Source organism: Lithobates pipiens, unplaced genomic scaffold, assembly GCF_037356315.1.
Source record: "Lithobates pipiens isolate NorthernLeopardFrog02 unplaced genomic scaffold, aLitPip1_a1.2 Scaffold_8, whole genome shotgun sequence".
In the NCBI taxonomy this organism is placed as follows: Eukaryota; Metazoa; Chordata; class Amphibia; order Anura; family Ranidae; genus Lithobates; species Lithobates pipiens.
In genome coordinates this window covers 371,943,402-371,967,800 of record NW_027507903.1, presented here as the reverse complement: position 1 = coordinate 371,967,800, position 24,399 = coordinate 371,943,402, and the positions used below count along the sequence as shown (strand labels likewise).

Sequence of the window (24,399 nt, the reverse complement as noted above, 5' to 3'; positions counted from 1 at the left end):
CTAATTACACTTAAAGTGAAAGCAGTGTGTGCTGTGCTCTTTGTCTCCCCCTACATGCAGTACCCAGAAGAAAGCGCTAAGGTAAAGGACTGACGATTTTTAAAAGGCTGTATGTGTGTGTGTGTGTGTGTGTGTGTGTGTGTGTGCATGTATGTGTGTAATTTTGTTTATATATATATATATATATATTGTAATATTTGGGGGTTATTTTAGCTTAAAGGTAGAGCTTACCAGTGAGCTGGATCCACACCAGATGTCGTTTAAGGGCTCGTAGGCCCACTTTTATTAAAGAAAGAAAAGTCAGATAACAAAATAGTTGCCCACACAGGGGTTTCAGCTTTCCACAGCAGTAATGTATGTAGAACCAAAAATACCAAGCCACCTGGCTCTCTTTAGCAGCACTGCTGCTCAGACTTCTGCTGCAGCCCTCTTGGCTCTTTAACAGAGTTCCCGTACACCCAGTACCTCAGCACTCTTTAACAGCTTCTCTTTCAGCCCACAAGCTTGGACCCTCTGTCTACTCTGACAGACCGACCTGTGCAGACATGCACACTTCTTCTCCCTTACACGCCTGGACTCCTCGGGAGGGTGGAGCCCAGAACCATGGTGTTGGCTTTGTTTTAAGCCCAAGACCCACCTGTGCAATCATCCAGCCAGACTGCTGGCTGTTCCCAAAACCCGGTCCCAGGATTGGAGATTCCGTACTACCACATATCCCCCCCCCTTTGTTTCGACCCAGAGGGCGGAACACCCAAGTTACTTTTGGCACCTCTGTGCCAGATACCATTTACAGAAGTACCCTCCTGTCCAACCTCGCTTCTCCTAACGGGGAACTCCACCCAATGCCTCCTTTGGAGTCTGCCTCTAAGCCTTACTGTCACTCTGCTATGAGCTTTGATGCGACCTTCCCAACTTTTCTTCCGAGTGCATTTCCATAAGCACTTCCTCTCCTGAAATCTTAATGGATTCCCGTTGGTCTTCCTACCAACCCTTCTGCCTCCACGCTTCAGGTTCCCAGGTTTCCCCAAAACTCTCTCAGCAGTACTGTTCTGAGACTGTAGGGGGCCTATTTCTATAGTGTTTAGAACGGAAACCCACCTCTTATTTCTGGTACCTGACTCAGCAGTCACTAATTGATTACCAGGTTTACCTGTACCTTTGGACACCACATTATCATGTACCATTAACACATTTGGTTCATCATTGACAGACATATTCAAACCAATATTAGACCTCTCAATGTTGCACATGTCACCAATGCCTTTTTTTTCAAAATTTGCTAGGACAGAGTCTGCAGAGGGCACACATACCAGAGGGCCGCCATCACCCACAGGAACCTCACAGGACGCCACCTCCCCTGGGTTCACCCACTCTGCAGGCAGCTGTCCTACCACTTGACCCGTTCTGATGCCATCTGTATTTTTATCCACGCTCCTTGTCCATTCCCCTGTCCCGGGGACCTTATTAGGTTTGTCACCTAAACCAAGCACTGGACTGGGGACCCCAGTCTCTTTAACCACCTTTGTTTGAGCCCTGGTCAGGATCTCTGCTGCTTTCAGGTTCACACTTGGCCCTTCCATCTCATGTGGTTTTTCTACCGGTGCAGTAAACGCGCCCTTAATCGATAACTGACCAGCACCACCCTGAATCATAGCAGCAGAAATGCTTCCCATCTGGCTGTTAGGAGGTGAATCCACAGACATTTTAGGCTTATTTACAACTTCTCCAAAGTCTGTCTCAAATATTTCTTCTGCACGTAGTCCAGCAGCATACATAGCAGCAACTTTTAACAAAATTAGCAAATTTAGGAATAAACCATTCCTGTCCCGTTTTACTTTGCTCTGTACAGCCTGCCATACAGTGCTCCACCTAGTGGTACTGCGCAGTACCAGCCCATCAGACTGTGGAGGAGACACACTAGTATAGATTGGCTGTACATCCCAAAGTTCAAGCATCTCTTTTAATGCTTTGGTAAATAACCAGGCCCTTGACTCCAGACCTAAGTCCTTCCTGGGGATTTTCATGACACTGGGGATGCAGAGAGACTCACTTGCTGAGACTTGAAAAGTTGCGACGGTTAACGGAACCTCCTCCCGGCTGGAGGTAAACACAGCCTGGTGCTCCACCAGAGCGCTGCCAATTGCTGGACTCATACCCAACTTCTCAGGCTCAGCATCAGTGAACTGCTCCAGAACATTACCAGTGACGTCACGTTGACACTCCATGTCAACCTCAGTTTTGTGGGTCACAGACAATGTCTCTGCTGTGCCCTTATTTGGTTCATCCTGCTCACCAGGGTTAACCCCTGCAGCAGCCACCGCGCCCTCAGGTACAAGCTGTTCTGCAGCCCCTCCTGCTGGCCCAGCAGAAACCGTGTCCACCTTATCTTTGTGCATAAAAGCCTCATCTATCAGGGAGATAAGATTTTTGCTCCAACTATCCCAATCTGTTGTATGTGCGCTCCCTTCATCGGTACTCCTCAGCACCAATCCATCTGCCCAAGGAGACACATAAGAACAGACTGGCCTAGTTGCAGACTCATTACACCAGTCATTGTAAATCATGTCAGACTGTGGTAGCACAGGTTGCAATACACCATATTCACCACCTTGCTCAGCTTGCATTTCATAAGCCTCACACACCTTTGCATTTTTCACAGGTTGTGTTAATCCACCATTTACCTGCACATTTTTAGTACTAGCAGCTTGCACTAACACATTACCATTACACATTACAGTTCCATTCTGTCCCACCAGAGTGACATCGCAGTTGTCTAGGGCAACCTCTGACTCCAATACATGAAGTTCCCTGGAGATTCCTGTGGACAACTGTGCTGTCTTACCACCAGTTGCTACAGGCAACCGCCCATTTTTCATAACCCCAGGTTCTTTCAGAGCAAAAGTTTTCCCAACAGCATTAAACTTTTCATTAACAGTAACACTTATAGCATTTTTCACATTTGTAGGCTGTCCTAGCCCATGGTCAACTTGAGCCTGATAGTCATTAGACACAACCCTTTTAGACATCAACACAGGTTCTATGTGGATTTTAACCCTTGCATTCCCACTATATAGGGAAAAGTCATTCTCAAGTGCACATTCAGTGGCCCCACTAACTGGGGTCACTCTCACATCATCATGGACAGTCTCGTAACCAGTCCTTTTATACATGAAATCAGCAGTTCCAGCCATCATTTCATTAAAGACAGTCTTACCCACCGCAGTAGTTGGGGTCACCATCTTCATTTGAGTACGTCGTCTTATGCACCAGTCCTCTGCTGCACTTTTACTGGCCAACTCCTCCTGGGGGCCATGGGATGAAACTACAGCAGGCATCTCCCACCGTTTAGCACCCCCTGCAGGCACAACAGGAAACTTCTTGTTGCTAGGGGTGACTGCAAACATATTTTCACCGGAATCTGGGCCTACAGACAAAACTTTCTCAGCAACATTATCTCCAGCCGTATTCCACAACCTAGGGCAAGAAAACATGCCATGCCCCAGCTGGCCACATTCCAGGCATGTTACTGGACGACTTTTTCCCAAAGCGATTCTCTCCTGGTGATTCCCAGCTGGCCGGAATGCACAGGCCTCTTTGTGGGGACGCTGAACCAAACCTCTACTGCAGCTCCTTTCAGGCATAAATTTCACTCCGGTTGCCATGGGAGACCGCACTTTCCCAGCAGAACTTTGCTGGCTCTCTCCAACATAATAAACTGGCTCCTCCTTAAGCCACTTTCCACAATCCTTATTAGACATAGCCCATGGTACAGAGACAGCCCGACTGGCTTCTTTTGCGTTGCTATGGGCAACCACTCTCATCCTTAGCCTTTGATCAGCCTCTCTCCTTGCATATCGCATGGGCTTCTCTCTGCTGGATCCCATCTCATGCTGTGACACATTCACATCTTTCACATTAGCTGTTTTAACTGCATCAGCTTTGCCAGGGGCAACAACAGCCCTCTTCCAGTTATGGACATCCAGCGGCTTTCCCCTTGCACTGAGGGTTGGCTTCCTTTCCTCTGTAGCTTGGTCCAGTGCTGCTAAATGCCGCTTGCACCAATCCACTGCAGATTCAAATGCTGGTGGACTCTCCATAATAGCAGTCACCTGTGCACTCATTGCACCAGGGTTGCTAGGGACAACCCCAGCCCTTTTTCTCCTGGATACACTCTGATCAGGTATGTATGGGGCTCGTTTGGGTGGTAACAACCCCTCCAACCACAGAGCTCTGTCTCTCATTTAAAGCAAGTTGCTTTTCTCTTCATGCAAGCTTTCCTCACCTGCACATTGCACACACTGATTGTGCTGTCTCATGCACACAAACACAGTTCATAGCAAGAAAAAAAAAAAAATTTGACTTTTCATTCACAGGTACACCACCTGCAACACGCAATGCCTTTTGCCTGGCTGCACTTTCACACACAGCCAATAGTTCCTGACTTGAACTTACTTTGGAGCAAGGACCCGGATTCCACCATCTAATGCCCGCATTCGAACACCACTTGTAATATTTGGGGGTTATTTTAGCTTAAAGGTAGAGCTTACCAGTGAGCTGGATCCACACCAGATGTCGTTTAAGAGCTCGTAGGCCCACTTTTATTAAAGAAAGAAAAGTCAGATAACAAAATAGTTGCCCACACAGGGGTTTCAGCTTTCCACAGCAGTAATGTATGTAGAACCAAAAATACCAAGCCACCTGGCTCTCTTTAGCAGCACTGCTGCTCAGACTTCTGCTGCAGCCCTCTTGGCTCTTTAACAGAGTTCCCGTACACCCAGTACCTCAGCACTCTTTAACAGCTTCTCTTTCAGCCCACAAGCTTGGACCCTCTGTCTACTCTGACAGACCGACCTGTGCAGACATGCACACTTCTTCTCCCTTACACGCCTGGACTCCTCGGGAGGGTGGAGCCCAGAACCATGGTGTTGGCTTTGTTTTAAGCCCAAGACCCACCTGTGCAATCATCCAGCCAGACTGCTGGCTGTTCCCAAAACCCGGTCCCAGGATTGGAGATTCCGTACTACCACAATATATATATATATAATTTCGTACATTTCTATACACATGGCTTTGTATTATCGAAAGTTGAAATGTTTTTCTTTATACTGTATTGTACCTTTTTCTTTTTTTGGAAAAAACTTTATAAATAAACAATAAAAAAAAAAAAAAAAAGAGAGAAGTGTGGAGGGTATGACAGTGGGCATTATGTAAAGGTGAGGAGGATGAAGGAATCTGGGAAGGTTTTTCCCAAAACAATCAGTGCTGCCAGCTATAGTTAGCAACACTGATCATTGTATTGTTTTTGTTGGGAAGGCTCACCACTGGCAGAACACAATAACACTGCGGGAGTGATTCCTTCATCCACAGATCAGCAAGTGAGGAAGGGTGTGTGGGGATAGGCTGGGGAGAGAGGTCTGTCAGCAGGGGGGTGTGAGGTGGTCATGGAGGGATATCAATCAGTGGACGGGGAAAGTAACTGGGAGTGATATCTTTTGGAGTAGGGTCTGTCATCTGCAGGTTGGGAAATGGTCACCTGTGATATAAGTTGAAGGGAGGTGGTTAACATGGAAAGTGGCTGGGGAGTGACCTGGTTGGTGGTGAGTGTGAAATGGATGATGTGTTTCAAGTTTCTTTCACATCTGCAGTAATGCTTACTGCAAAGCAATCTGTGGTTAATTGCTTTTCAACGAGTGGTATAGCAGCAGCTGACAGGCATTCATGAGGTGCTACTGCTGCCTCCTTTTTGTTTACATTGTTGAATGGCAGTTTTACATTGCTGGACTATGCTGCTACTGTAAGCGAGTTTGACAAGTCGTACTGCCTGTCAAACTCTGCAGGCTCCAAGCTATCCATTGAGCTCAGAGCCTCTGACAAGAAGTGAGGAGAGGCACTGTGAGCTCATCCTCTTAGTCTGTTGCAAACATAGTGTGCCAGCTTGTATTTAAACTGGCCGCTTTGTATGTAGCTTCTGACAGGCTGGGCAAGGAGCCCTGTATCTCCAGGACTATAGGCGATAGGAGCCCCACATTTTGACCAGTAGCGGGTAGACCTTCAGCTACCTACCCACTGGGCTATATGTGACCCCTTGTCGCTGAGCCATGATCCTCAAAGTCAATAGTTTTTTTCTGTTTGTTTTTTTATGATTTTTTTGGGCCTGGAGTTGCTGCTCCAATAGCCCCTATGCTAATTCGGTCCTGGTTAGGAGGAGCTGCTGCATGTGCGAGTGGAATTCCTGTTTGTGTTCTGTTTTAGAGACAGATCTGTCATGGTAATGATCTATAATGTATTTGTATGTTTTTCTATAATAAAGCTTTGTATATTTGTATTGATATATTTAGGAGTACAGAGTGTCCAATTATTTAAGTGTTTTTGTTTATTTAGTAAATTAGAATAGTATTCTATTGAATGTACAAAGAACTAGGTTAATATAGGTGAATCTCAAAAAATGTTGAATATCATCAAAAATGTATTTTATTTCAGGAATTCAATTCAAAAAGGGAAAACTCATTTATTATATAGATTTATTACACATAGAGTGATTTCAAGCATTTCTTTCTTTTCATTTTGATGATTATGGCTTACAGCTAGTGAAAACCCCAAAAAACTCATAACACCTGTAAATGTTTCCTGAGCCTTTAAATGGTCTCTCAGTCTGGTTCAGTAGGTTACACATCCATGGGAAAGACTGCTGACTTGACAGCCCTCCACAAGAAGAGTAAGTCACAAAAGGTCATTGCTAAAAAAGCTGGCTGTCCACAGAGTACTCTATCCAAGCAGTGGTGGATGTAGAGGGGTCGCAGAAGTCTCCATGGTGACTGGGCCCCCTGCACGCCTCGATAGGAGGAGCAGCAAGGGCGGCTGAGACAGAGCTCCCCTATCTTCAGGCAAACTGTAAATCTGCACTGCCTGGAGCTCGTCACACTAATTACACTTAAAGTGAAAGCAGTGTGTGCTGTGCTCTTTGTCTCCCCCTACATGCAGTACCCAGAAGAAAGCGCTAAGGTAAAGGACTGACGATTTTTAAAAGGCTGTATGTGTGTGTGTGTGTGTGTGTGTGTGTGTGTGCATGTATGTGTGTAATTTTGTTTATATATATATATATATATATTGTAATATTTGGGGGTTATTTTAGCTTAAAGGTAGAGCTTACCAGTGAGCTGGATCCACACCAGATGTCGTTTAAGGGCTCGTAGGCCCACTTTTATTAAAGAAAGAAAAGTCAGATAACAAAATAGTTGCCCACACAGGGGTTTCAGCTTTCCACAGCAGTAATGTATGTAGAACCAAAAATACCAAGCCACCTGGCTCTCTTTAGCAGCACTGCTGCTCAGACTTCTGCTGCAGCCCTCTTGGCTCTTTAACAGAGTTCCCGTACACCCAGTACCTCAGCACTCTTTAACAGCTTCTCTTTCAGCCCACAAGCTTGGACCCTCTGTCTACTCTGACAGACCGACCTGTGCAGACATGCACACTTCTTCTCCCTTACACGCCTGGACTCCTCGGGAGGGTGGAGCCCAGAACCATGGTGTTGGCTTTGTTTTAAGCCCAAGACCCACCTGTGCAATCATCCAGCCAGACTGCTGGCTGTTCCCAAAACCCGGTCCCAGGATTGGAGATTCTGTACTACCACATATCCCCCCCCCTTTGTTTCGACCCAGAGGGCGGAACACCCAAGTTACTTTTGGCACCTCTGTGCCAGATACCATTTACAGAAGTACCCTCCTGTCCAACCTCGCTTCTCCTAACGGGGAACTCCACCCAATGCCTCCTTTGGAGTCTGCCTCTAAGCCTTACTGTCACTCTGCTATGAGCTTTGATGCGACCTTCCCAACTTTTCTTCCGAGTGCATTTCCATAAGCACTTCCTCTCCTGAAATCTTAATGGATTCCCGTTGGTCTTCCTACCAACCCTTCTGCCTCCACGCTTCAGGTTCCCAGGTTTCCCCAAAACTCTCTCAGCAGTACTGTTCTGAGACTGTAGGGGGCCTATTTCTATAGTGTTTAGAACGGAAACCCACCTCTTATTTCTGGTACCTGACTCAGCAGTCACTAATTGATTACCAGGTTTACCTGTACCTTTGGACACCACATTATCATGTACCATTAACACATTTGGTTCATCATTGACAGACATATTCAAACCAATATTAGACCTCTCAATGTTGCACATGTCACCAATGCCTTTTTTTTCAAAATTTGCTAGGACAGAGTCTGCAGAGGGCACACATACCAGAGGGCCGCCATCACCCACAGGAACCTCACAGGACGCCACCTCCCCTGGGTTCACCCACTCTGCAGGCAGCTGTCCTACCACTTGACCCGTTCTGATGCCATCTGTATTTTTATCCACGCTCCTTGTCCATTCCCCTGTCCCGGGGACCTTATTAGGTTTGTCACCTAAACCAAGCACTGGACTGGGGACCCCAGTCTCTTTAACCACCTTTGTTTGAGCCCTGGTCAGGATCTCTGCTGCTTTCAGGTTCACACTTGGCCCTTCCATCTCATGTGGTTTTTCTACCGGTGCAGTAAACGCGCCCTTAATCGATAACTGACCAGCACCACCCTGAATCATAGCAGCAGAAATGCTTCCCATCTGGCTGTTAGGAGGTGAATCCACAGACATTTTAGGCTTATTTACAACTTCTCCAAAGTCTGTCTCAAATATTTCTTCTGCACGTAGTCCAGCAGCATACATAGCAGCAACTTTTAACAAAATTAGCAAATTTAGGAATAAACCATTCCTGTCCCGTTTTACTTTGCTCTGTACAGCCTGCCATACAGTGCTCCACCTAGTGGTACTGCGCAGTACCAGCCCATCAGACTGTGGAGGAGACACACTAGTATAGATTGGCTGTACATCCCAAAGTTCAAGCATCTCTTTTAATGCTTTGGTAAATAACCAGGCCCTTGACTCCAGACCTAAGTCCTTCCTGGGGATTTTCATGACACTGGGGATGCAGAGAGACTCACTTGCTGAGACTTGAAAAGTTGCGACGGTTAACGGAACCTCCTCCCGGCTGGAGGTAAACACAGCCTGGTGCTCCACCAGAGCGCTGCCAATTGCTGGACTCATACCCAACTTCTCAGGCTCAGCATCAGTGAACTGCTCCAGAACATTACCAGTGACGTCACGTTGACACTCCATGTCAACCTCAGTTTTGTGGGTCACAGACAATGTCTCTGCTGTGCCCTTATTTGGTTCATCCTGCTCACCAGGGTTAACCCCTGCAGCAGCCACCGCGCCCTCAGGTACAAGCTGTTCTGCAGCCCCTCCTGCTGGCCCAGCAGAAACCGTGTCCACCTTATCTTTGTGCATAAAAGCCTCATCTATCAGGGAGATAAGATTTTTGCTCCAACTATCCCAATCTGTTGTATGTGCGCTCCCTTCATCGGTACTCCTCAGCACCAATCCATCTGCCCAAGGAGACACATAAGAACAGACTGGCCTAGTTGCAGACTCATTACACCAGTCATTGTAAATCATGTCAGACTGTGGTAGCACAGGTTGCAATACACCATATTCACCACCTTGCTCAGCTTGCATTTCATAAGCCTCACACACCTTTGCATTTTTCACAGGTTGTGTTAATCCACCATTTACCTGCACATTTTTAGTACTAGCAGCTTGCACTAACACATTACCATTACACATTACAGTTCCATTCTGTCCCACCAGAGTGACATCGCAGTTGTCTAGGGCAACCTCTGACTCCAATACATGAAGTTCCCTGGAGATTCCTGTGGACAACTGTGCTGTCTTACCACCAGTTGCTACAGGCAACCGCCCATTTTTCATAACCCCAGGTTCTTTCAGAGCAAAAGTTTTCCCAACAGCATTAAACTTTTCATTAACAGTAACACTTATAGCATTTTTCACATTTGTAGGCTGTCCTAGCCCATGGTCAACTTGAGCCTGATAGTCATTAGACACAACCCTTTTAGACATCAACACAGGTTCTATGTGGATTTTAACCCTTGCATTCCCACTATATAGGGAAAAGTCATTCTCAAGTGCACATTCAGTGGCCCCACTAACTGGGGTCACTCTCACATCATCATGGACAGTCTCGTAACCAGTCCTTTTATACATGAAATCAGCAGTTCCAGCCATCATTTCATTAAAGACAGTCTTACCCACCGCAGTAGTTGGGGTCACCATCTTCATTTGAGTACGTCGTCTTATGCACCAGTCCTCTGCTGCACTTTTACTGGCCAACTCCTCCTGGGGGCCATGGGATGAAACTACAGCAGGCATCTCCCACCGTTTAGCACCCCCTGCAGGCACAACAGGAAACTTCTTGTTGCTAGGGGTGACTGCAAACATATTTTCACCGGAATCTGGGCCTACAGACAAAACTTTCTCAGCAACATTATCTCCAGCCGTATTCCACAACCTAGGGCAAGAAAACATGCCATGCCCCAGCTGGCCACATTCCAGGCATGTTACTGGACGACTTTTTCCCAAAGCGATTCTCTCCTGGTGATTCCCAGCTGGCCGGAATGCACAGGCCTCTTTGTGGGGACGCTGAACCAAACCTCTACTGCAGCTCCTTTCAGGCATAAATTTCACTCCGGTTGCCATGGGAGACCGCACTTTCCCAGCAGAACTTTGCTGGCTCTCTCCAACATAATAAACTGGCTCCTCCTTAAGCCACTTTCCACAATCCTTATTAGACATAGCCCATGGTACAGAGACAGCCCGACTGGCTTCTTTTGCGTTGCTATGGGCAACCACTCTCATCCTTAGCCTTTGATCAGCCTCTCTCCTTGCATATCGCATGGGCTTCTCTCTGCTGGATCCCATCTCATGCTGTGACACATTCACATCTTTCACATTAGCTGTTTTAACTGCATCAGCTTTGCCAGGGGCAACAACAGCCCTCTTCCAGTTATGGACATCCAGCGGCTTTCCCCTTGCACTGAGGGTTGGCTTCCTTTCCTCTGTAGCTTGGTCCAGTGCTGCTAAATGCCGCTTGCACCAATCCACTGCAGATTCAAATGCTGGTGGACTCTCCATAATAGCAGTCACCTGTGCACTCATTGCACCAGGGTTGCTAGGGACAACCCCAGCCCTTTTTCTCCTGGATACACTCTGATCAGGTATGTATGGGGCTCGTTTGGGTGGTAACAACCCCTCCAACCACAGAGCTCTGTCTCTCATTTAAAGCAAGTTGCTTTTCTCTTCATGCAAGCTTTCCTCACCTGCACATTGCACACACTGATTGTGCTGTCTCATGCACACAAACACAGTTCATAGCAAGAAAAAAAAAAAAATTTGACTTTTCATTCACAGGTACACCACCTGCAACACGCAATGCCTTTTGCCTGGCTGCACTTTCACACACAGCCAATAGTTCCTGACTTGAACTTACTTTGGAGCAAGGACCCGGATTCCACCATCTAATGCCCGCATTCGAACACCACTTGTAATATTTGGGGGTTATTTTAGCTTAAAGGTAGAGCTTACCAGTGAGCTGGATCCACACCAGATGTCGTTTAAGAGCTCGTAGGCCCACTTTTATTAAAGAAAGAAAAGTCAGATAACAAAATAGTTGCCCACACAGGGGTTTCAGCTTTCCACAGCAGTAATGTATGTAGAACCAAAAATACCAAGCCACCTGGCTCTCTTTAGCAGCACTGCTGCTCAGACTTCTGCTGCAGCCCTCTTGGCTCTTTAACAGAGTTCCCGTACACCCAGTACCTCAGCACTCTTTAACAGCTTCTCTTTCAGCCCACAAGCTTGGACCCTCTGTCTACTCTGACAGACCGACCTGTGCAGACATGCACACTTCTTCTCCCTTACACGCCTGGACTCCTCGGGAGGGTGGAGCCCAGAACCATGGTGTTGGCTTTGTTTTAAGCCCAAGACCCACCTGTGCAATCATCCAGCCAGACTGCTGGCTGTTCCCAAAACCCGGTCCCAGGATTGGAGATTCCGTACTACCACAATATATATATATATATATATATATATATATATATATATATGTGTGTGTATTTATATATGTGTGTGTGTGTGTGTGTATTTATATATGTTTGTGTCTGTGTATGTATATATGCAGTATATGTGTGTGTTATATATGTGTATGTATGTATGTGTGGTGTGTGTGCGTACATGTGTTTTTACATGTATGTATGCACATTTTATGTATGCACTTTTAATCCTGACCCTCTATATGTGTACAATCAGAACTGATTTCCCCCCCCCCCCACTTGTTCATAGTACCAGCAGAAAAATGCTGTTCCTTCGAAAAGTGATCCATGCTCAGATTGCTCTTCAAAGGCATTTGACAGCCAGTAAAGAGGCAATATGTTGCCCCCTGACTGGCTGTCCATTTTCCTTTGGGGGGGAAAGGAGAAATTGGTTCCTTTATATGCAGCCACCGACTTGCGACTGGGCCCTGGCATTCCGCTACTAGGCTCGGAGGAAGGGGCCCTGTCTGGGGGTCAGGGGGCCCTTCATGGTTTCTTACATTGGGGCCCTGAAGGCTCTGGTTAAGCCACTGTATCCAAGCATATTAATGGGAGGTTGAGTGGAAGCAAAAAGTGTGGTAGAAAAGGGTGCACAAGTAACAGGGCTAACTGCAGACTTGAGAGGATTATAAAACAAAGACCATTCAAGAATTTGGGGGAGATTCACATGGCTGGTGTCTGGTGCTTCAAGAGCCGCCACACACAGATGTATTCAGGACATGGGCTACAACTGTCGCATTCCTTGTGTCAAGCCACTCCTGAACCATAGACAATGTCAGAAGCATCTTACCTGGGCTAAAGAGAAAAAGAAAGAAGTATTTTTGTGAGAGCACATGGCTTTTCAGACTCACTGCTGTTTAAATGTATTCATAACACAAAGTATCCAAAAATTGCAACAAAATAACCACACAAATGCTAACAATCATAATAGTTACATTTTATTCAATCACAAATAGAAAAAGAAAAAAATAATTAGTTCCCTCTTACACAGCATTGTCATCCTGTTGAATAACTAAGGAGAAAAGGGACTGGACTGTTGCTCAGTGGTCCAAAGCAGGGATGGAATGTGATGTGGGGGGGGGGGGGGGGGGCAGGTGAGGCAGAGCCTCACCTGCCATGAACATAAAGAATAAAAAATAAATAAAAATAAAACGATCAACTTCGAGGGTCATAGCTCAGCGACCTGTGGGCACATAAACCCCGAATTTTGGGGGTTAGGTAGCTGAAGTCCTACCCCACCACTGGTCAAAATTGGGGCTCCTATTATTTATGGTTCCAGGGATACGGGGCTCCTTGCACTGCCTGTCAGAAGTTACATACAGAGCAGCCAGTTTAAATACAAGCTGGCACACTATGTTTGCAGACTGAGAGGATGAGCTCACAGTGCCTCTCTTCACGTCTTGTCAGAGGCACTGAGCTCAATGGAGTCTTGGACCAATGGTAAAGTACCATTGAACCAAGCTGTCCAATAAAAATGCTGCACAAATGCCCCCTTCCAGCCCAGCCCTCTTAAAGGGGCTGTAAACCCTCGTGTTTTTTCACTTTAATGCATCCTATGCATTAAGGTGAAAAAACTTCTGTCACTGACCAGCCCCCCGTTTTACTCACCTGAGCCCCTTCGTTCCCACGCCAGAGACACGCACACCCTCTCTGGCTGGGGTCTTGGCTCTTGATTGAATTTTGCTCTCTCTCTAACGTTCACGGCATATGTAACCTATATGTATCTGGCTCTGATACTAGCCAGTGCCTCGCCAGCCACTGACCTCACTGCATGTCCCTGGTCCCAAGTCCTCTTTTTGGATGAAATTTCATTTGGAAATAAAGGTCCAAGAGTCTGGAGGAAGAGTGGAGAGGTACAGAATCCAAGTTGCATGAGGTCCAGTGTGAAGTGTCCACAGTCAGTGATGATTTGAGGAGCCATGTCATCTGCTGGTGTTGGTCCACTATGTTTTATCAAGTTCAAAGTCAGTCCATCCCTCTACCAGAAAATTCTAGCACACGTCATGCTTCCCTCTGCTGACCAGCTTTATGGAGATGCTGATTTCATTTTCTATCTGGACTTGGCACCTGCCCACACTGCCAAAAGTACCAATACCTGGTTTACTAATTAGGGTATCAGCAAACTCGCCTGACCTAAACCTCATAGAGAATCTGTGGGGTAGTGTCAAAAGGAAGTTGAGACACCAGACCCAACAATGCTGAAGGCCACTATCAAAGCAACCTGTGGTTCCATAACACCTCAGCCGTGCCACAGGCTGATCGCCTCCATGCCACACTGCATTGATGCAGTAATTCATGCAAAAGAAGCCCCGAACAAGTATTGAGTGCATACTATACTGTACATAGACATACTTTTCAGTAAGCCAACATTTCTGTATTAAAAATCCTTTTTTTATTGGTGTTATGTAATATACAAATTTTCTGAGATACAGAATTTTGAGTTCCCACTAGTTGTAAGCCATAATCATCAAAATTAAACGAAAGAAATGCTTGAAATATATCAGTCTGTGTGTAATGAATCTATATAATATATGAGTTGCACTTTTTGAATTGAATTACTGAAATAAATTGACTTTTTGATGATTCTAATTTTTTGAGATGCAAGTGTATTAGCTGCATTGAGAAGAAAGAATATATTTAATACAAGAATGGTTCTACTGCATGAAGTAAAAATGAATGCCAAAATAAAAAATGCACATTTTTTACGAGGAACACTCGACAGCACAAAATAGTCATTATGAAAGAATAGGTAAAAATACCTAAGTATATGGTTTTGGTCCTTTTCTTAGCCTTTATGAACTGTTATAGAGCAAAATTTGGAGCTATGTAGCTATGTGAATTTGCTTTTTATGGAACTTGTATAAATACAAAATGCTTAATAAAAATGTGAAAAAAAGCTAATTTTTATTATAACTGAATACATTCACAGTTATTAGTAATCATTTCATTGCAGTATATTGATCTGTGGTATTAATTCATCTACTTTGTAGGGCAAGAGTGCACTTTCCCCATTAGGCAAAATTGTCCCTATTTTTTGCCTTCCTTTAGATTAGAACTGCTAACGTGTACAAAATGGTACACTGCTTCTACCCTTAATTTACTTGCTACATCAGAAAAATGTTCTTCCACCAGAGGTCCGAATCGCATGTTTGCCCAATGACTCAGATCCTTCACATCACAGCCCCCCTCCTCTTATATCACAATCCTGTTCTTACATCAGTGTCCTCAGTCCACCCTGCATACCACACCCCCCCCCCCCTTTACATCACAGGCTTCCACTTAACAGCAGCTTCACAATAGTGTTTTGAACCCCCTTCACATCACACCCCCTTCATTCACAGCAGTGTCCTTTGCCCCACTTCACATCCCCCCCCCCCACAGTAGTGTCCTCTGCTCTGCTCACATCAGCCACCACAGTAGGGTCCACCTTTGCCCCCACCCCCCACATCTTCACATCACCTCCCCCAACAGAAGAGTCTTCCTCTGCCCCTCCAAAGTAGTGTCCCCCCTCACTGTAGTGTTCCCCCATCCTGCAGAGCCATGTCCTCTGCCCCTAACTCTGTGTACCTGTGTAAGGTAGCAGATCGCAGAGCAGGAGCCCAGACAGATGGAGAGGCACAGTAGTACTGGATGGAGGGCGGGAGCTACCAGAGTCAACTTTGCATGTTAACAAGCTGGTGATTGGATGCTAGAACTGCTCTGTTTCCTAGCAAACAATCACCTGCTGATTAATCTGGAAAGTTATATTGGTGCTACTGTGCCTCTCGCTCTCTGTCTGTCCTTCCTCCCGCTCTCTACTCTGCGTCCATAATGGCGGTGGAAGCTGGGAGACAGATCTGGCCCTGTGGGTCCGGATATAGCCTGCCATTTAGTAATGCCTGTATATATACTGATATTATATTCTGTATAGAGAAGGAAAGGATTTCACAAAGGTACTATGGTGTATACAGTGTACGATTTATAAAACTACTTTTGTACTATTTAGAATAATTGATTTCAAAGACATATACTATTAACAGATGTACAACATTTACCCTGAAAATGCTAAAATGTTCAGTTCATTAATTTGATGTACTTCTTTTCCATTGAGATTTTAATGGTGTGTTTTATCGTAGCTTATTCACTGGAGGGTCACAAACACCAGGAGGGCTATTAAACCTACCAAGTAAGCCAGGTAAATATTAATTTTTTCATTTTCTGTATTTATTTATTAACTACAGTGAGGTCGTTTCTACCTACCAGAAGTAAATCTAGTCTGCTCCCACAATTCACAGATTCAGAATGATGAATTATGATATTTTTATGTTTTTTGGGGAAAAAAAGTAGCCCCAAGCATATGGCCACCAAGTAGGAAGGTGGGGTGTAGGCCTGCCTGAATTTGTAGGAGGAGCCTTGTTGTTAAAAGCCAGCCCCTGGTCCTCCCTGGCTGTCGACTTTTCCTATCGTGTTTGGGAGCATTTCCTTGGTGTTAGGGGGCGTTCCTTGTGTCTTCAGAGGCGTTTCGTGAGTGTTGGACACTCGTACGTGTCATTTCCAGTGTGACTGCCGACTTCATTTCCGGTGTCACAACAAGGAGATGTGCGGCTGTTGAGGGGCTTTCCATTTCTCCCTGCTTTTCATACAGGCTCAGTTATCGATGGGGGGGGGGGGGGGTTCACTGCTGGCAGGGGCGGCACCCACTTCTGTTCTGGGTCTCGTATGTTGTTCTAGGGGAGGGAGGGGGGGTTGTCACTGTTCCCAGGGTCTGTTGAGTGGTAGGGCTCTCCAGACACTGCTGTCACCCTGGCCTGACAGTGTCATGTGCCCTGTTTTTGGAAGGAAAGAAACAAACTCTGTTATCGGGGTCTAGCTGGTGTGTCTGTTAAGGGTATTCATATTAATCTGCAAACATGGATGGCTGCAGGTATGTTTCTGATGCTGCAACTTACATTTGTCTGAGATTTATTCAGCTGCAACTGTTGCTTGTAGTTCTCCTCTCTGTACGTAAGTTCGGCAAAGCCAGTGCAGCCTCATCTGTGCTTGTCACGGGTAATATACTGGTATCAGCAGCCAGACCGGTTTGTGTCAGAGGGATCATGCATAGCGATCAGATACTGTTTTCATCACTTATCCCCAGGCTCTTGTACCTCACCACATTTCACGTTTCAACATATGATTTTGGCCATTCAGTTTCTCAAATCGTCACACATATTCTATTTTTCCCCAGGAGCTGGTTGGAGTTTGTATGTGATCAGCCAATCAGTTGTTTTTCCATATTTATCAGTAAAACTTAGTAAGTGCCTGCACTTTCTTTTCAAGTGATGGTCTTGAGTTGTTCACATTTGTAGACACGGTCCGGTTACAGGTCCCAGGCATGACGCAAATGCTTTTCCCACGGGGATGCGGGGCAGGGTACAGCAGGGGTTTGTTGGGGGGGTGGTATTTTCTATGTGGACCCAATGAGATCTTAGTATCTAGGGCCACACGGGGGTGGGTTGGCTTCAGCAGATGGTGTTCCATACACCTTTATACTTGATTATTGTCACTTGTTGTTAGGCCTCATCTTTGCTCACAATGGTCAAAATGGCTTCACTCACCACCTTTCTGTGTCACCTATCTGACCAGCTCGTTTTTACCATATCTGGTGGGAGGGGCTCTCAAGGCACCTGCAGGTTCCACTTGGGCACCCCACTTTCATTTTGTCGAGGGGGGCACACTGTACATGGGTTTCTGGACCTCCTTCACCAGGAAGTCTCTAGGTGTCTGTTTTTTACACAATCATGCTTGGCTCAGTTTATGTTGCTGTTCATTTCAGAACCTGTTTCATACAGCTCCGGCTGTGTTCCATAAGGGTATTTTTTTGGTATGTTCATATTCCTTTTGTTCTTTAGTCTGTTTCTATGTATCGGCAAGCTTTCTTTGCGTGTCTATCAGGACCCCGGGGTTTCTTCTTTTTGTTTCATGGTTCCAGCATATTTCAGGTAGGTATGTTATTGTTACCTTGGGTTACATCAGGTCATGGTTTCAGGCCTGACATGGTGTTTTTCTAACCCACTGTCACTTGTATCAATTATGTCTATTGCCTAATTAGATCATTAGGCCATAGACATCGAGGATTTTGCATCCCAGGCTGGGGGTTCCGAACATGGCAGCATGCTCTCCCTGAGGTCTTGGACGATTCCCAAATTCATGGCGAAACTTCAGCGCAGGGGTATCTCTTACCTGGCATCAGCACGCAAGGCTGAACTCTTTAGAAATTTGTTCCTCAGTGTTTCAGGCACCACCCCTGAGCAAGTTACCCTTCGTCCTGTCGGGGTATCCACTCCTCTCTAAGCGTGTTGGCAGCATTTTTTCAGGAGTTACAAGCCACTGGAAAGCCCTCCTTGCCCAGTCCCGGTAGCACCTGGCATTCCCAACATGTCAGCTGTCTCCTTGTTAGCTTTGGTTGTTCCGGTAGCGTCAGGTAAAACCGCTAGATCACTATCAGTCACTCCAGCCCATTTCATCCCTGCTAATATCAAAAAATACATTTTGGTGATAAAATGACTATCGTGTTTGAATTAAATCATATAAATGATGTTCGAGGAGGGAAATTACGTATTTCACAAATTCAAATGTACAAATTGATGGAGATTGTCGTATATAGGGGAAAAAGGAGTAAAGTATGGGGATTAGACAAAATTTGAGGATAAAGACACAAATATTATGAGGTGGTCATATGTTTTTATAGATGTTTATATTATATAGGTTTTTTTTTTGTTTTTTTGGGGTTTTTTTTCTTCTTCCTTTCCTCTGGTTCCCACCCGGGCCTTTCTTTCCCCCCTCTTGGATTATTTTGTTCTCCTAGACAATTTTTTTTTTATTTTTTATTTTTCCTCCTTTATATTGGAAGAAGTTTTCCTTATGTAAAATTAATAAACCCGGATGAATGAATGAATGAGTGACTTGTATAGCGCTACCGATGCGAACTGAATCGCCTCAGGGCGCTTTCTTGCCACCAGAGTCCATCTGCGGCTTTTACATGGTCCTTCACCCTGTAAGGTCCTGACACGCTTACAAACACATACAACATTGACATACACATACACATATTAAGGTCAATTTCTTTAGACAAGGTCTAATTAACCTACCAGCATGTCTTTGGAGTGTGGGAGGAAACCCACACAGGCACAGGGAGAACATGCAAACTCCATGCGACCCTATTGCTGCTAGGGTGAAAGTGCTAACCACTACACCACTGTGCAGATTGGAAGCACGTCTTTCCCCTAGAAAGCCCCTACATCCCCTATATAGGGAACTTACTTAGTAAGAGTAGACTCTAGCGAGTCAAGTAAAAGAGTGACTGAGACAGAGTGTGTGTGAGTGCCGGGAGGGTGAGGACTATAAAGTGGTGTGCAATAGGGCTTATTTAAAGGGTAATTATTTTTTTCCTCTTATTCACTCTCTTCCGCATTTGCTCCTGGTATATGAGTAGTATTAAGATATGCTCTTTCAATGCTAGAGGATTAAACAATGCTGCAAAAAGATCACAAATTTTGTACTCATTACATAGACAGGGGGTGGGAGTAATCTTTCTCCAGGAGACACATTTTCGATCTGATCATATACCAAGAATCCAAAATAGGAACTACCCAACATGGTTTCATGACACTTACCCCTAATTCATAAAACGATACCTCATCAGGTAATAGAAAGATGGATAAATCAGCATGGTAGGGCAATATTATTGAAGGTAATTATATATGGCAAGAAATATACATTTATTAATATATATTTGCCTAATATAGATCAGATAAAGGTGGGCACTCAACTGTTGAAGGAATTAATGGAAAAAGCGGAGGGGAAGACAGTAATTGGGGGGGACTTTAATTTTGTTTTCGATAGAGAAATAGATACTACAGCATTATCAGGAACCCAGAAGAATACAGAAAAAAAAGATTAAAGGAAGTATTAGACAAATACCGATTAGTGGATATATGGAGAATATTATATCTGGGAGAGAAAGACTATACATTTCACTCAAAAGTCTATGACACATATCATAGATTAGATTATTTTTTGATAAATTCAGGGCTGGTAGCTACAATTTCCTCCTCAAGGATAGGTAGTTTTCTCTGGTCAGACTATGCCCCCATTTTCTTGGAGATTGATATACTGAAATGTAATGCACCTAGAGGTGTCTGAAAACTAAATGACAATTTGTTACAGAATAAGTTATGTGTAGCAGAGATACGGTAAGCTATTTTGAATTTTACACAAGATCATTTGAACGATAATACATCACTTCCCAATCAATGGGAAACTATAAAATGTATAGTGAGGGGCGTACTTATAAAACATGGAACCAGATTAAAAAAAAGCTAAAGGAAATAAAATAATATTACTTCAACAAGAAATGATACAATTAGAAAAGCAACATAAACACAAGGCAGAACAGGAGACATTAATGATATTAACGAAGAAACGATTAGAACTACGTAGAATATTGAACGAGCAAACATTAAAGATAAGGGATCGAAATCGCATAATATATCATCAGCAAGGAAATAAACCGGGTAAATTATTAGCTAATGCCTTACGCCAGCAAATAAATACTACAGCTATAGTTAAGGTTAAAACAACAACAGGGGAGATGGCATATGACCCAAAAGATATCCTGAAAGAGTTTCATGGGTTTTATTCAGAACTATATAATATTCCAAATCAAATAGAAATACAGGACCCTGAAATGTATCGACAGAGAATAAAAAAATATACGATACAGCTATACCATCTTTGACAGAACAATTAGAAAATGAGTTCTTCGAGATTTTGAAAGTAATTGATACAATTAAAATAGGTAAAAGCCCAGGCCCAGACAGTTTTACTCCACGTTTCTACAAAATATTTAAAGATCAATTAGCTTCAATCATGAAACAGACCTTTAACTCAGTATTTCTTATTCAACCATTCGTCCCACAGAGTATGCAGTATGCATATATCTCACTTATTCCTAAGGCAGAGAAAGATCATACACTCTGTGGGAATTATCGACCCATCTCACTAACAAATGTTGATCTCAGAATATACTCAAAAATTATAGCCAACAGACTGTCATCTAAATTACTGAAAGCTATCCATTTAGACCAAGTGGGCTTCATAGAAGGTCGAGATAACACCTTGAAGACCCTGACCCTGATTGAGTATGCCCGGAGACACGCCATCCCATCCTGCCTTTTGGCAATTGATGCAGAGAAGGCGTTCGACAGGGTGGGGTGGGATGGCGATTCTTTGAGGAGGCACTGAGACAATGGGGAGTGGGACCATTGCTCTTGGAAAAAATAATGGTACTATCAGAAACCCACCGCCAAGATAAGAGCAAATGGGGAAATATCCAAAACAGTTACTATAACAAATGGGACGCGGCAGGGATGCCCTATGTCCCCATTGTTATATGTTTTGGCGATGGAGCATCTGATGGTAGCAATTAGGAATAATAAAGATATACAGGGGATTAAAGTAAAAACTAAAGAATAATCCCTTTTGGGGCAGCTGGGGAGGTCTCCCGTTGTCTGCTCTGCCGTGAGGGTTGGGGGGCGGGTGGGGAGTGATACTTCCCTCGTGGCTGCCCCCCCTCTATGTCCCCCTCCTACTCTAATTAAGTATCTGGGGGTATATATACCTAGAGAACCTGAGAAACTTCGGGAATATAATTATCTTCCAATAATGCATACAATCACTAAGGTGCTACAACAGTATGATAGGGGGTGCTTTTCATGGGCAGGACGTATAAATATTATAAAAATGGATATACTTCTGAAAATATTATATATTTTTCATACAATCCCGATTTTCCCTCTAAAAAATGTCTTGAACTCCCTAAGGAAGGTAATTGGAAGTTTTATATGGGCAGCAAAGCCAGCTAGGATAAGTAGAGAGACCTTAATTAGGCCAAAAGGTGATGGGGGCATGGCCCTCCCAGATCTGTCAATATATTTAAAAGCAGTATTGATAGCTAGGATCGTGGCCTGGTTTTACAATAGGGAAACAATGGGTGAAGCTGGAGCAGGAAATTGTGGGTATAAAATTGAAGGCACTGCCATGGATAAAGAAAGAAAATAGACCCCCAAAAGAATAGATGCAATCAGTGGTCTGGTCAACACTGCGGGTATGGGATCATTTGATGAGAGGCGGAGTAGGATCCACTTATGTGGGCCCCATGACACCCCTGTTCAGTAATCCGGAATTTACACCAGCCAGAGAAGCTATGAATTTTTTTAAATGGCAAAGTTGAGATGACACTAGGGTTATTCAGACAATAGAAGGGGGGATACTCCCCCAGCTGAAAGCCATGGGAAGTGAATATAAAAAGAAATTGATGCAATATAGGCAACTTCAAGAATATATTATTGCCCTTAGGAAGAAAGGGGTATTAGATAGAGTACCAACTCCACTGGAAAATCTTTTTCTCCAAGAACAAAAACCAATACATAATTTATCTAATGTATATAAATATGTGATATCAAATAATAGGGAGCTAGTACTGAGTTTTGTAAAAAAAATGGGAAAGAGAATTAGGGAAAGAAATTACTAAAGAAAAATGGGAAAAGGCATTTATACTAACACATAAGATGTCAATTTCCAGGAGGAATCAGGAGAGGAATTATAAACTCCTAACGAGATGGTATAGATGTCCAGTAGATATGCATAGAATGAATCCAGAGAATGATGACACATGTTGGAGGTGTTATTGAGAGGTAGGCACAATGTCACATATTTGGTACTTCTGTCCAGAGATTCAGAAATTCTGGGAAAAAATCTATAAAATCTATAAGTAAAAAGTAACCGGAATCAAAATACAATTAGATATACTAGTTGCTATATTATCGATGATTCCGGGATCGGTGAAAAAAATAAAGAAAGGAATACTAAAATATTTACTAACAGCAGCAAGAATGGTTATAGCAAGAAAATGGAAAAAGGAGACAGTGCCTTCGATAGAGGATTGGATGGTGGAGATGGACGAGATGCGTTTCCTGGAGGAAGGAATATTAAACGAAATAGAAACGGGAGAACAAATTAAGATAAGATGGCAAAAATGGGAAGAATACAAAAATACACCAGCATTGTTAATCGTACGTTAAAAAGAAAATGTTGATAGTAATGGAGCGTGGGGGCGGGGGGAGGAGGAAGAGGGGGAAGTGGTTGTGTTCCTTTTTTTTTTTTTTTGGGGAGTCGCATATGGTGGATGGAAGGATGGAAGGGTGTGTGAGTGAAAAGAGTTTCTGATTTTGAAATGGATTATTAAATGAGAGTGAAAATAAGGGTATTGGATTTGTAAAAGTAGTTAAGTTAAAAAGTATGTAACCCGAACATAGGGCAATATAGAGAATGGAATGGTAAATATCGATTATGTAAAATGTAAAAATATTTGGATAAATAAAGATTTATATTAAAAAAAAAAAAGATTTTGTCAGTTTAGCCTCCCTTTTGATTGCGGCTCATGACATTGCTGAAAATAAGTCATATGCTTATGGCGATGTCTCGTGATGGTCAAAACCAGGGACCATAGGCTCATTCGCAAACTTTCCATTCCTGACTTCATTCTGGCATATCATCTTCAGGGATTTTATTTGCTCAGTTAGTCCTCAAAGGAGGGAGAAGCTTGATCTCTATCTGTATGTTGTAGTCAAATTGGGTCAAAAATATGGTGGTTCGGCTTTCTATGACTACCATCGGTCCTTTTCTGCTAAAGCTGCAGCTGTGCTTGCTCAGCACCAGGTGATGACTGGCTGGAGTAACGTAGATACTGAACTTTTTTGTCACCATTTTGGCGGTTTAAGGACTTCTGTTTGCACCACATGCCAGCCTTCTACACATAAATCTTACTGGTGCTCTCTCATGGGACCCCCTGCTGTGCCAGGTACCTCCAGGGCACCCTCTAGTTTATTGCCAACCCCGGCCCTTTCAACTTCCTTCGATAAACTTGGCCGCCCCATTCAATTTCTGGGTAAATCACAGATATGTAATAATTTGGTTGTAATAACATGGTTCATGTAACTACAGCCAGCGTTGCCTCCTGCATATCTGTGCCAGCTGCTATAGGGCGCATCCCAAATCAGCTTGTTCGCTTAAACAGGGGAAGTCCTCATGACTAAGCCACCTCAATGTTTCTTTCTTACAGGCCTGTTTGGTGTCCCTTCCCCCAAATCTACATTTTGTCAGCTTCTCATTGTTCACATGTACCCAGCTTAAATTCCTTAATTCCATCGGAGCAATTTTCGCTCAAATATGCGTCTGTGGATCAAGCTATCCAGCGCATCATCTGCATAGGTAGGAATGCTTGGTTGTTCAAAGCTGACATTTCTGATGCTTTCAAGCTTCCCCCAATTCAGCCTTCTCTCTGGCAGTGGCATGGGATTAAGTGGAGGGACGTATAGTATTTCGCTACTAAACTCACATTTGGGTC

At 44.1% G+C, this 24,399-nt stretch overlaps 1 protein-coding gene across 2 annotated transcripts in view; it reads left to right on the top strand.

Annotated features, from left to right (window-relative positions):
* Positions 1-24,399, top strand: part of LCP2 (lymphocyte cytosolic protein 2) — a 398,083-nt gene that overhangs the window by 338,419 nt on the left and 35,265 nt on the right. For both annotated transcript variants that reach the window (XM_077473572.1, XM_077473571.1), the window contains one exon: positions 16,088-16,146. In XM_077473572.1, the coding sequence (XP_077329698.1) occupies positions 16,088-16,146 (59 nt within the window). The remainder of the gene's footprint in view (positions 1-16,087; positions 16,147-24,399) is intronic.